Source organism: Tupaia chinensis, unplaced genomic scaffold, assembly GCF_000334495.1.
Source record: "Tupaia chinensis unplaced genomic scaffold, TupChi_1.0 Scaffold000541_1, whole genome shotgun sequence".
NCBI lineage: Eukaryota > Metazoa > Chordata > Mammalia > Scandentia > Tupaiidae > Tupaia > Tupaia belangeri.
The window spans coordinates 548,129-561,080 of NW_006160054.1; the positions used below are offsets into that span (position 1 = coordinate 548,129).

Consider the following 12,952-nt stretch of genomic DNA (forward strand, 5'->3'; position numbering starts at 1 on the left):
ATTCCGCTGGCAGAGATTATCACCATTGCTGCACTCGTCAATATCTGAAAGAGCAACCATCCCATTTTTAAGGGTCTTGCATTATTGCATTAGGGTTACAGTCACTTCCCCACTCTGCTGATCAACTCAAGTAACTACAGGGGAAGTGGGATAACTGTCTCGCAGCTGCTTATGCATACCAAACTGTTTGGGAGGAAAGATCTGTATTGTTCAGATTACCTTCACAGACCAAGAGCAGGTCATTGTAACTGAATCCTGTGGGGCATTCGCAGCGGAAACTGCCAATCTGGTTAATGCACACACCGTTTGCACAAATGCCTGGAATCTCTTTACATTCGTCAATGTCTGCAATCGAACAGAGTTGGTCAAATAGATGTGAATTGGCTTAATGTGTTTACCATGTATCCTCGAATAATGCTACGTGTTCCTGGAATGTGAACACACACTTGGTGTCACAAATGTCAATTATATACCGGCAGAAAGAACTCCGTATTTTACAAAAAGGTACACACCATAAAACAGACTAGTTCCTCTCAGCAGTGATGGAAAAAGATGTGCGTAGCTGCCTTCAGTGACTTTAGCATCAATACAGCAGACGCACTTCCTTGGGAGTTAAGGCCCCTTTTCATTACACCTGAGCGCTCCCTACCTGTTACTACTCTTCTGTTAAAGAAAGCTCTGTCTTCCTAGTTTTATGTATTTGGTTATTACAGGTATGCATGCAGACCTAGATTTTCGTTGCTCACTGAGTCACTGATGAAGAAAAGTGATCAATAGAAAATACCTTCAGAAGGAAGTAACTTAGAGGAATAATAATTCTGCAAATTTGTAATTAGAGCCGTAAAAAGGGTTTCTGAAAAACTTCACCCAAAACTTAATCATGTCCTTATTAAAATAGAAACAAAAGTTTAATGGGAGGTAAATTATTTAGAGTCATGTAATACAATATGCATGACAAGAAAAGCTAAAGTTTTAGCTTGGTATGTGTGAAATCACGAGAGTCATGTAACTATCATGACTCAGTCACGGACTATGCTGATGGAAGAACACCATTTTCTTTCTTTCTTTCTTTTCTTTCTTTTTTTTTTTTTTTTTTTAAGATTTTTGCCATAGGGCACCGGTGCTCACTAGAGAGACGGTAAGAGGGAAAGTGAGAAATCACCCTCCCGGGGAAACGGCCACACCTCAATCCTTTCTCTTCCACTCTCCTTCTGGGATTTTGGGCACACACACACAGTCCAGCATGATTTTCATGCCACCAGGTCCAGGACTCGAACCATGGCTGGCCATGGGGAAGTTCAGCACCTCAACCACTATGCCATCTGCTGATCTTAAGAACATGATTTTAACACTTGGTGAGAGTCTGAAAATGTGCTACTTCCTTCTTGTCTAACTCTACTATCAGGTCGTTGAAAAAGTCATGATGTATTTTTCTAGGTTTCTCAACCCAATAGATTAGAATCCAGATAATTACGTTTTATGGTATTCTTGGATTTTAAAGACACCAAACAGATTTTTCAAAGAAGACTTCCTACCTGAACTTAAGTGAACATAAGCTGAAGAAACTCACCGACAGCTTTTCCCGTATGAATGTCAAAGGTGAATCCGGGAATATTTCCACATATCGTTTTGAAGTCAGCTTTAAAACATAAACAAAGTAATGCACTCTTAAGATTCTCGCACTCCTTCAAAACAATATATAGTAATGTTTTCACAGAAATGCTTCATAGTACTCACAGCCAGATGTTTCATTGTAATTACATTTACGTGGTAACAATGCCAGCTTCTGCAAAGAGTGGATCCAGGCATTCTTTATGATTAATATAGTTTTTATTATAATTCCTATCATAAACTTTTTACAGCTCTGATGTTAGAAGGTAGGTAAAGTCATTACAAGATTCAAACATTTACTTATGCATTTAAATTCTTTTTTTCTTTGGAGGTGCAGAGCTTTACAATGATCTAAGTTATATAGACTGAAGAAGTAGAGTACAAAAGTAAAAAGGAATGTGTATTACACCAAAGCACAGATCTGCATAAGTAATTTTTTTTGAGAGTAGGTCGTTATAGGGTGCATGTGCTTGCTGGACAGAGAGAGACAGAGAGACAGAAAGAGAGAAATCACCCCCCAGGGGGGATGGTCATGCCACAATCCCTTCTCTTCCATTCTCCTCTCAGGATCTTGGGCACGCATGCACACGCGCCCGGCGTGAGGTTAAGCCACCGCATCTGGGACTCGAACCGCTGTTGACTCCATGGGAGTCCAGCGACATAGCCATTATGCCAACTGCTGGTCCCCATGTAGAAATAAATTTATAGTGCAGATAATAATGAACGAGATGTGAATTCATCTTTTTTGTTTCAGCCACAAATGTTCAGTTGTTGAAATATGAAAGGAGAGATGTCAAAAACAGTTGAAATATGAAAGGAGAGATGTCAAAAACAGTGCATCGTGTAATAAAACAGAAATGATATGTTATCCCCATGCATAATTCACCAAAGCAATAGAAATTTTTTAAAAATTATAATTTGGAAGAAGTGAAATCTTCTAATGCCGTTGCTAAATAAACGCGTAAAACTTCTTTTTTTAAATAGGTGCGTAAAACTTCTGAAAACAGGTTGGGGAAAACTTGTACTGCACATTCTAAATGCTATCAGGGCAGGGATCTTCTAATTCATTTACCAATATATACTGAAAAAAACAGAACGTAGGCAGGGGCACATAACAAACACTCAATTTAATGGTTTCTAATTGCTTGGCCAAGTGCAAATTATAATTTATGTACGCCATCTCATTAATTGTCCTTACAACCCCATCAATAGTTACTGCATTCTTCTTCTTATTATTATTACTATTTAGTTTGCTACAGCACACCAGAGAGAAAGGCAAAGTGGGAAATCATCCCCAGGGGAGAGAATCGCACCGCAACCCTTTCTCTTCTCAGAATTCTGGGCATGCACACGCACATGCCTAAAAGTTTTTTTTTCTTTCTCCAAGCAACTGGGTTTGGACCTTGAACTGCGCAGTCAGCCGTGTGGGATTCAGCCGTCCTGATCACCACACCACTGGCTGGCCTGTCATGCTGTATTTACTATCCCTGTGTTATATAGGATAAATAAATACACTCACAACCAGTGGCAGAGTTCTGATTTAAATCTAAAACCCAAGACCTTCACGTCTTCTCACAAAACGGTGTTTTAATTCCCCCCCAAAATCATATTCAATTTCTAATTATGGAGTTTTAACATGGAGAACAGTAAGAATGTTTCTATCTAATTTTGTGAAATACAACTGGCAACAAGGCTAGGAAAAGCCATTTGGCCACTGAAAAAAAAGGCCCATGAGTTACTTTTCATCACCTCAAGGAGAGGCCGCACTTCACAATCACATCAAACAAAACATTTAAATACCTACACGTAAGGAATACTTGGTTACAAAGGCATAATCACTATTTCTCATTTGTCCTTTTGGTTCCATGCTTCAATGTGTATTATTTATTGCTACTAAATATTACCACTTTCTAGGTCATAAAGAGCCTGGGTAGGAAACAATTTTAAGACAAGTAGTTTCTGCTCTTCCCTCTATTGTCTTTTCCTTTTTCTTTCAAAAGAATCTGTGCTTGCGAGGAAAACACTACCATGAAATGTCAAGTGCTATGTTCTGCTAAAAAATCATTTAAGTCTGAAAGACAGAGTGTATAAGAAACACTTAAGACAAATTGGTTATTTTTATGTAAAGTTTGTTCATCAAGTACATTTAAATATTTTGCAAGACTCGAACTTAAAAAAAAAAAGATGCCTATTGAATTTGGTAGCTTTTAAGTTAGTCCCAAATTTTTATCAAAATATTGCCCTCCCCACCTCTGTTCAGACCAGCAGGTGGTGTGGAGGTTAAGGTGCTGGATTCTACTTGACTCTGTGGTTCAAGTCCCAGACCCAGTGGCTTAAAAAACATGCTGGGTGCATTTGTGTGCATGCCCCAAATTCCAGTGAGAATGGAGAACGGATTGTGATGTGGCCATCCTAGCCAGAAAGGAATGGAGAAGGGATTGTGATGTGGCCATCCTTGCCAGAAAGTGATTTCTCACTTCCCCTCTTTTTCTGTCTCTCTCTCTGGTGAGTACACATGCTCTATGACAAAAATCTTCAAAACAAAACAAAAAACCCCAACCACTCACCTTCCTTGTCTAGTACAGTGAGACATAGTACTTTCCCAATCAATTTTACTTTGATGACTAAATCGATAATTGACTAGCATGGTTTAAGATAATAGATTCAGGGACCAGCAGATGGTGTAATAGTTACATTGCCAGACTCCCACATAGTTGACTGCAGTTCAAGTCCTGGACCCAGTGGCTTAAAACTCACTATGGGCTGGTGTGTGTGTGTATGCTCAAAATCCTAAGTGGAGAATAGAGGAGAAGGGATTGTGGCATGGCCATACCCCCTGCAGGGTGATTTCGTATTTTCTGTCTCTCTAGTGAGTGAGCCTATGCTCCCTATAGCAAAAATTTCTCTCTCTCTCTCAAAAAAAAAAAAAAAAGAGAAGAATAGTTTCAAGTGGACTAGTGCTGTAAATTCTGACTCTTCAGCAAAAAAGTCTATTTTGAAAATTCAGAAGCTTATTCAACAGTCTCAGAAATGAGTGCTTGAATCCCAAAGAGGGCCACTGGGGAAACTGAGGTCTACGGTGCTCTCCAGTGTTTTTGGAACCGAGCATCTCTGGTTTCGTACACACTCCCTTTTATCACACGGTCACACACAGATGTGCATCACCACCCCAGCCTTCGGCAGGGGCCTGGGCTGTGCTCACCTGTTCCTGGGGTTGGGCACGGCTCACAGGGCTTGTTCCAGGCCTTGCCCACGTTGTATGTGCAGCAGCACATCCTCTTTGTCACGTTAAAAGGCAACTCGTTCTCACAGGTCGTCCCGTTGTAGCTTCGGTAGCAGAAACTTTTTCTCATGTCTACACAGAGGAAAAACAAACAAGTTATTCATTCCTGCAGAGAGCGGTGAGTGAGGAAGCCTACACACCTGTACACATCAGACTGTCTCAAGGACCCGAACTCTGAAAAAATTCTCGGTCATATGCCCACATCTTAAAACGAACTCTTCAAACTGAACACAAGTCATTTTTAGATTAACATCTTTTCTTTTTTAGCTAAGTACTGTTATTCCTAAGTTTCTTGAGAGACAACACTAACATCTATGTCTCTCTATTCAAACCATTTCTTTAATGTAAAAGTATTGAGTCTTACATTTTAAATGTTCTTTTATTTGCACAAGAATTTTCACTTTACGTGAGTGGAGAATGGAATTATTTGGGAATCTACAACTGCAATGTTGGATAAAATGTCTACCTCAGGTTCGTGACTTTTGAAATGGAACTATGAAAGGAGTCTTCAAAAAGTTCATGAAAAATGCATGTCAGGCATGGTTTACAGAATTTTTGTGCACCCAAATAAATTCATTCTTGAATTCTATTTTTTGTGAACTTTCTAAAATCCCCTGAAGTGGATAAAGACTAAAAGCCTGATACGGAGCCGGCAATTTATAAGACTCTAAGATACTTTATCATGCAGGAAGACTACACTTCCCGACTTTGTGAGACACAGGAGCCTTACGTGTGAGGTCAACAATAGAGAATTAATCTCGGTAACCGTTACCTACCCATGCAGTTGTGGCCTCCGTTGACCTGCATGTACTCAGGGGGGCAAATGCAGGTGTAATTTCCCAGGGTGTTGTAGCAGGTCCCGGGCCCACACACACCAGGATGTGCAAAGCACTCATCAATATCTGGCATAGGCAAGAATATCCGTTCATTAACAAAGATATTTTTGATGAATTTCTAATATTTGGACTACCTCACAAAAGTATAGGTGATTCCCCAAATCCCTATTGATACAAAGTTTAGAAATAAAGACGATGCCTCAAAATATGCATTCACATGACATAGGTACATTTTTCTTCAAATTAAAAAAAAAAATTCCAACATTAAAAAAATATAAATTGGGGTCAGCAGGTGGTGTGGAGGTTAAGGTGCTGGATCCCACATGGCTGGCTGTGTGGTTCAAGTCCTGGATCCTACAGTTTCAGAATCATGCCGGATGCATGTGTTCGCAGCCCCAAAAATCCCAGAAGGAAACAGGAGCAGGGATTGAGGCATGGCTATTCCCCCGAGAGGGAAATTTATCACTTTCTCTCTCTCTTTCTCTCTCTGGTGAGCACACACACCTTATAGCAAAAACTAAACACAAAAAATATGTATCATCCAAAGGTATCATTCTAAGGTGTCAAAAAATAGTTTACATGGCACCCATGGTGAAATTCACATTTTTCAAATGCAATTTCTTCAAAGCCTGTTATCCTCTTACGTCATTTAATGACAGTCTAATGCCAACTTTAAAACAAATGCAGGTTGGCAAAGTCTTTTTCTGTAGCTCTATTCAAATGTGTGTCCATTCGAGAGCCTACGAGCTGACGGTTCTCCTGATTAAATCATATTTCTTCCAGATGCACGTGTCTAACATCTTCTAGAAGGAAGGGTGTCGTGGAAATAATTACGTTCCATGTTTATATTCAGTTTTCAATGCTTTCCTTCATGCCACAAGTAACTGTGGAGGTGCTCCTCTAGGCTAGAACTTACGCTATAAACACGGATTAGTTGTGGACCTTGCCTCCAAAAGCCTCAGGCTAGTGGCAAGACAGGACCTAAAGGATGATGCTGGTACCGAGGAAGCGGAAGCAGGAAAAGCATCTGCATAACCTTTGAACTTCACACCATGTAGCCCGACATTGAAAAATTACCCAACAATATTAACTCAGTTTTGCATAGACGCTCATCTCTTTTTCCTACATAAAACAAAATTCTTATCAATAGTTGAACCAGTAACTTCTCTTACATTGCAATTTTTATACTACTCTATTCTTCCCCTTCATATTTATCGAATCCTTCCAGAAAAATAGTAGTAAATTACAGCAAATGAGCTCCAAATGATTTTAATCCATCATCATACAGCCTAGCGACTTTGAAAAGAAGAAAGCTGTGAACCAGTCTCCACAGCGCTTAAACAGAATTTGAGGAGGTGGCCCTTTCCCCAGGCCTGGGCCTCCATTTTTGTTTTAGGCAGAGCTAAGCATTTTTTGGTGTAATTCACCTCACCTTCGCAGATGCGGGTTTCCTCGCTGAGGTAGTAGCCTTGTGGACACTCACACTGGAAGCTCCCGAAAGTGTTGATGCAGTTTCCACCCTGGCAGAGTCCTGGTAACTCCTGGCATTCGTCAATGTCTACAAAGGGAGAGACAGTTCACTTATGGGGGACACCCTTATGTAAAACAAGAATTAAAATGGCAGCCTTCTAACGTGTGACTCTGGATTTTCTTGGCTTTGCCATGGATGTTTGCCCATTGTCTGGGAAGAGGGACAGAAGCAAGCTGGGGGTGATTCAAGTTGGGAATAAGGCAAGGAGGGTTTCTCTGCAGGATAATCAGACATCAGATCACTGCAACACTGCAACGGATCATTACTTCTTTGTTAAAAGTGTATTTTTTCAACGAGAGAGAGAGAAATAAGAGACAGTGCTTCAACAAGGTCTTGACATAGTGGACCACTCAGTCGCAGCCAGTGCCTGGCAGAAGAAGGTGAACTCAGAACTTCCCTGTGTGGGTTAATCTTGCAGAGAGCTGCATTTTACAACTGTGCCACTGTCTGACGCCAAGGGTCATTATTTTAAAATATTTAAAAAAATTTTTTTTAATGAAAGTGATTCTTTAACTCCTTAGTGATTGATTGCCCATCTGTAATTTTGCTAAATAATCTTGTTGGGATTGTTCGGCACTAACTTTTCTACCAGCTTTTCTCTAAAATAAACTTTACCCTGTTTAAATTTGAGTGACAGAGATGAGCTCACCTTCTAAGATGATTGTGATGGGGTTAGGTCTGAAGCCTTCACCTCCCGGACACAGGGTATAATATTCAGCTACAAAACAAGGGAAAATAAGACCCTGGATATCTGTGTTCAGGTGGCTGAGATAACAAGTGAGCATTCAGCAATGACCAGGATCGAGACATGCATCCTTTCTTTGCAAAGACATTTAATTTATATTACATTTTACTTGAAAAAAAAAATCCTTACTCTGCAAATCATACACACAGTAGAACAACAAAAAAACCATTTGTTTTTAATTAATAAAAAAGTTCTCAGACGATTTGTGTCCCAACTTTCTTGGTTAGTAAATAAATATTAAAAACTCTCCAAAGGTTTTGGTCCATGCCCATATCAGAAGATATATTTTAAGTTATTAATACTATTGACTTAAAATATGTAATAGGCCTGTAAAACTAACTAAATAACCTCCAAGAAGAACTAGGAATGGACTTTATCTGTGATACCATGGTGAACCGATGTTATTACCATTCATACTGGACTGTAGTTAAAAAAAATGGGGACCAGCAGTTAGCATAATGGCTATGTTGCTGGACTCTCCCATGGTTTGAATGCCAGGTGCATGTGCATGTGTGACCAAGATCCCAAGAGGAGAATGGAGGAGAAGGGATTATAGTGTGGCCATCCCCCCTGCGGGGGTGATTTCTCACTTTCTGTCTCTCTATCTTTCTGGCAAGCGCACACACCCTATAGCAAAAACCTCTCCAGAAAAATGTTAAATGTATCGTGAAAAACAGTAAGAAGAGAATTCCAATTCTGTTTATACAAAATGCCCTTGGCTGGTTTCAGCACAATCATTAAAGGCTGTCTAAATTCAAGTTTGTTTTTTTAGAGAACTTTTTGTTATAGGGCATGTGTGCTTACTGGAGAGACAGAGAGTGACAGAGAGACAGAAAGTGAGAAATCCCCTCGTCTCCCAGGGGAGGGAATGGCCATTCTGCAATCTCTTTTCCATTCTCCTCGGGATTTTGGGCACGCACTCACACGTGCCTGGTGTGAGTTTTAGGTCTCTTGAGTCTGGACTTAAATCATGGTGGACTACATGGGAGTCCAGCGACATAACCATTACACCATCTGCTGGCCCCCCAAAATCAATTTTTAATTTTTTCCTTCACTACTCTCCTACCTCAACCCAAGAACAAAATGGCAGACTCCCGAGTTCACTCCCTTCCTCTCCAGCTTCATACTCACTGCTGTTGACAGGGGGGCATGTCTCGCAGGGGTTTCCCCAGGCCTTGCCCAGGGAGCAGCAGCAGGAGGAGCGGCTGACGCCCACCCCAATCTCCGTGTTGCAGGACAGGCTCCCATCTCCTCGAGGACCAAACTTCAGGTAGCAGTTGCCCACGCGGTTGTCTGCAAGCAACAAAGGGGTTTATCACTCCCCTGGCCGCAGGGAGAAGTCGTGCTTAGAGGAAAGTCCCTCCAGTGATGACCTGCAAATGTCATACATTAGCAGGAAAGGCTTCTTTTAAAGTCTTCACACAAAGCCATCAATCTGGTTTTAAGCCTTTCCAAGATGGAGCCATACATAGTAAATTATGACAGCCTTTTCTTTGTTGAGAAATCCATATCGATCATATCTTCCTATAATCATGCAATGAATAAGACAGTAAGAAATTTCTCCTTTGGAACATTCTGGACCTTTGATAATAGGAATGCAAAAAAAAACCTTTCTGGTGTAATTAATGTATACTGTGAATTCACGAATAATAAAAGCAAGTCCAGGATAAGTTAATTTAAAGCTATGTATCATATTAAAGAAATATTGACACAGTGTCATGTGGTCACATGTTTCTTTTCCTTCCCATCATCTCCATTTTCCCATGGTTTAGTTTCCATTGGCATAGTTAGCTTTGCAGGCTTTGGGAATGACAGTCTAAAGCAAATTTAGAGAGGACGTTTAAGGCACCAATGAACTCAGGCTTTTTCTTTTCTCTTTCTCCAATTATTGTAGCATCTAGAGCACTTCATTGATTCAGTGGTTTTAACCATTACATTTTTTGCTCAGAACTCTAACATTTATTGTTCCGTCTCTCACTTCTCTCCTCAACTCTGGACCCTTCAGCCATCTACCTATTTCATTTCTCCTTCCTCCTAGATATGTAATAGTTATTGCAAAGTTCATACGTCTGGAAACACATCCTTCATACTCTTTCCTCCATATGCAAAATCTGTTCTATTTTTCTGCCAGTCCTCTGAATTTTTAATAAATGGAAACTCAGTTTTTTCAGTGGTGCAGGCCTTAAGGCAGAATCCTCTTTGACTCCATATCATGACATCATTTTCCAGTCCAGTTATAAGGCCTGTGAGCTCTCTCTTCAAATATTTCTGGGACCAGCAGATGCCATGGTAGTTAAGGCACTGGACTCCCATGTGGCTCATCGTGATTTGAGTCTTGGAAAGGATGGCTTGAAACTCATGCTGGGCGTGTATGCATACATGCTCCAAATCCTGAGAGGCAAATGAATTACAGCATGGTCATCCCCCCCGGGGGGTGATTTCTTGCTTTCTGTTTCTCTGTCTCTATGTCTCTGGCAAGTACATGCATCCTATAGCCCTACAGCAAAAATCTCTAAAAACAATTTCTGGAATATAACTATGACTACTTAAGGACTTCTTTGTCACTATATCCTGTGTCCTCGCCACCATCATCCCTTCACCAGGGATAATTTCCTGACTCAACTCTCTACTTCCATCCTTAACCCAAGTGTAAGCTTATTTTCCTCCTATAGCCACAGTAATCTTGGAAAGTGTTACCCGAGTGCAGGCCACCTCCAGTTGGTTCTTGTCTCAATCAGAATAAATCCTGCCACCAGAGTATAAACACAGAAGCAAGGAATTTGCTTATTCTGTTTACTGTTGAGGTAAGATACTCACTATTTAGTAAATGAATGACTTTCAATGGAAAGGGCAGAACCTGGAGTAGTCATAAGTCATAACCAAAGGCATTCTCCAAATTTGAAAACAATATAAAAACTGTAGAAAGCACAGCAGCAAAAATTCTCTGCATTCGCTGCAGTCCCATAGAAAAACTCACACTAAAGACAGCAGGCGATTCACACTGAAATGAGAACTCCCTCCCTTTTCTCTTTTTGTATTATCTCAAGAGATTCTCCAGACTGTTCACTCTTCTGGACAAATACTCAGTGGGATGCAGGAGTAAGGAAACTAGCAAGAGCCCGACAATTATCTTCTCAACATCAGTGAGGTTGGTAACAAACGCCGAACCTTCCTTACTGCTTCCTTTCTTCCTCATCACTTACTTGACTCCTTCTACTCCAATGGTCTGGCCCATGAAATCCATCTCTCTAGTTCCTTTCTTCTCCCTTCATTTATTTCATCCTACCTACCTCTTGCTGCAGGCAGGAAGAATGAATATTCTCATAGCGATGCCTTTTTGACCTGTGCTGTCCACGCCCTGGCCAAGCAACCAGGCAGCAACCCCAAGACCTTGCAAGTTCTGAGACTTTGAACTAATTGTTGTATCACCATGAAACCTGGTCCCCAAGTCTGTGAGATGAAGAGACTGGAGTGGACATCTCAAATATTCCTATTCCTAAATACAATCTGGAAGATGAAGTAAAGGTGATCATTTAATGTTTGCTAATCTAGAGTCTTTTAAGGAAAAGGATTATTTTGTTTTTAAGTTAAATGCAGCAGACACTCATCACAGTTCATTACCAAGAGAGTCTGAATATTCCACCCTACACCATTCTACTGGCTTGTATCACACAGCTTTTACTTACCAACACAACCCACACCAGTGGGGTTCAGCTGAAAATCGGGTGGGCAGTTACATTCGTAACGACCAGGCGTGTTGACACACAGGCCATTGACACAGTTTATGGGGTCTGCACACTCATCGATATCTAGGAGAAGCATTCAAAATGCTCGAGTTAACAACTTTACTTTCTCTATGCATAATGATGTTCCAAGAAATTTGCTGGATTTTTTTTGCAAGTAAATAGATTAAAGATCATTAGCAAGGACTCAATGATGAAATAAAGATCTTAAATCTTTGTACATAATTAATATGAGCTTCATAGATCAAGCACATGGCATTTATGAACATGCCACTTAATATTTTTAATAGATACATAGTAATTAGATGTTGTAAATCAGAGGAAAAAGTTTATGTCACTATTTGTTTAACTAATATCATATATGTCTACAAATGATGTATGCACAGACATATAAATAAAGAGGTATTTTACTAGCGTCATGTTAGATATCTAATCTTAAGTTGTTTATGTAATAGAATATTGGGTCAGTCAGGTGGTGTGATGGTTAAGGTGGCTAGATCCTGTGTGATCATCTGTGTGGTTCGAGACCTCTGCCTGTCAGCTTGAAAAAATGCTAGGTGTGTGTGAATGCGTGCCCCAAATCTAGAGAAGGGAGGAAAAGGGATTGTAGCCTGAGAGGGGGCTTTCTCATTTTCTCTCTCTCTGGCAAGCACATACGTCCACATGCGTCCATATGCTTGAGTAGGCAGGTAAGCAAGCAATGTATATCAGATCCTCGATTAAATGTAGATGCATCAGAATTTACTCCAATGGTCTGGCCCATGAAATCCATCTCTCTAGTTCCTTTCTTCTCCCTTCATTTATTTCATCCTACCTACCTCTTGCTGCAGGCAGGAAGAATGAATATTCTCATAGCGATGCCTTTTTGACCTGTGCTGTCCACGCCCTGGCCAAGCAACCAGGCAGCAACCCCAAGACCTTGCAAGTTCTGAGACTTTGAACTAATTGTTGTATCACCATGAAACCTGGTCCCCAAGTCTGTGAGATGAAGAGACTGGAGTGGACATCTCAAATATTCCTATTCCTAAATACAATCTGGAAGATGAAGTAAAGGTGATCATTTAATGTTTGCTAATCTAGAGTCTTTTAAGGAAAAGGATTATTTTGTTTTTAAGTTAAATGCAGCAGACACTCATCACAGTTCATTACCAAGAGAGTCTGAATATTCCACCCTACACCATTCTACTGGCTTGTATCACACAG

At 40.4% G+C, this 12,952-nt stretch overlaps 1 protein-coding gene across 1 annotated transcript in view; it reads right to left on the minus strand.

Moving 5' to 3' along the window:
• The window catches only part of FBN2 (fibrillin 2), a 279,939-nt gene that overhangs the window by 47,080 nt on the left and 219,907 nt on the right, over window positions 1-12,952 (minus strand). The window contains 8 exon segments of the mRNA XM_027775292.1: window positions 1-44; window positions 220-345; window positions 1,571-1,639; window positions 4,814-4,966; window positions 5,671-5,796; window positions 7,163-7,288; window positions 7,911-7,979; window positions 9,138-9,299. The exon segment at window positions 1-44 is cut by the window's left edge and continues 21 nt beyond it. Of these exon segments, the coding sequence (XP_027631093.1) occupies window positions 1-44; window positions 220-345; window positions 1,571-1,639; window positions 4,814-4,966; window positions 5,671-5,796; window positions 7,163-7,288; window positions 7,911-7,979; window positions 9,138-9,299 (875 nt within the window).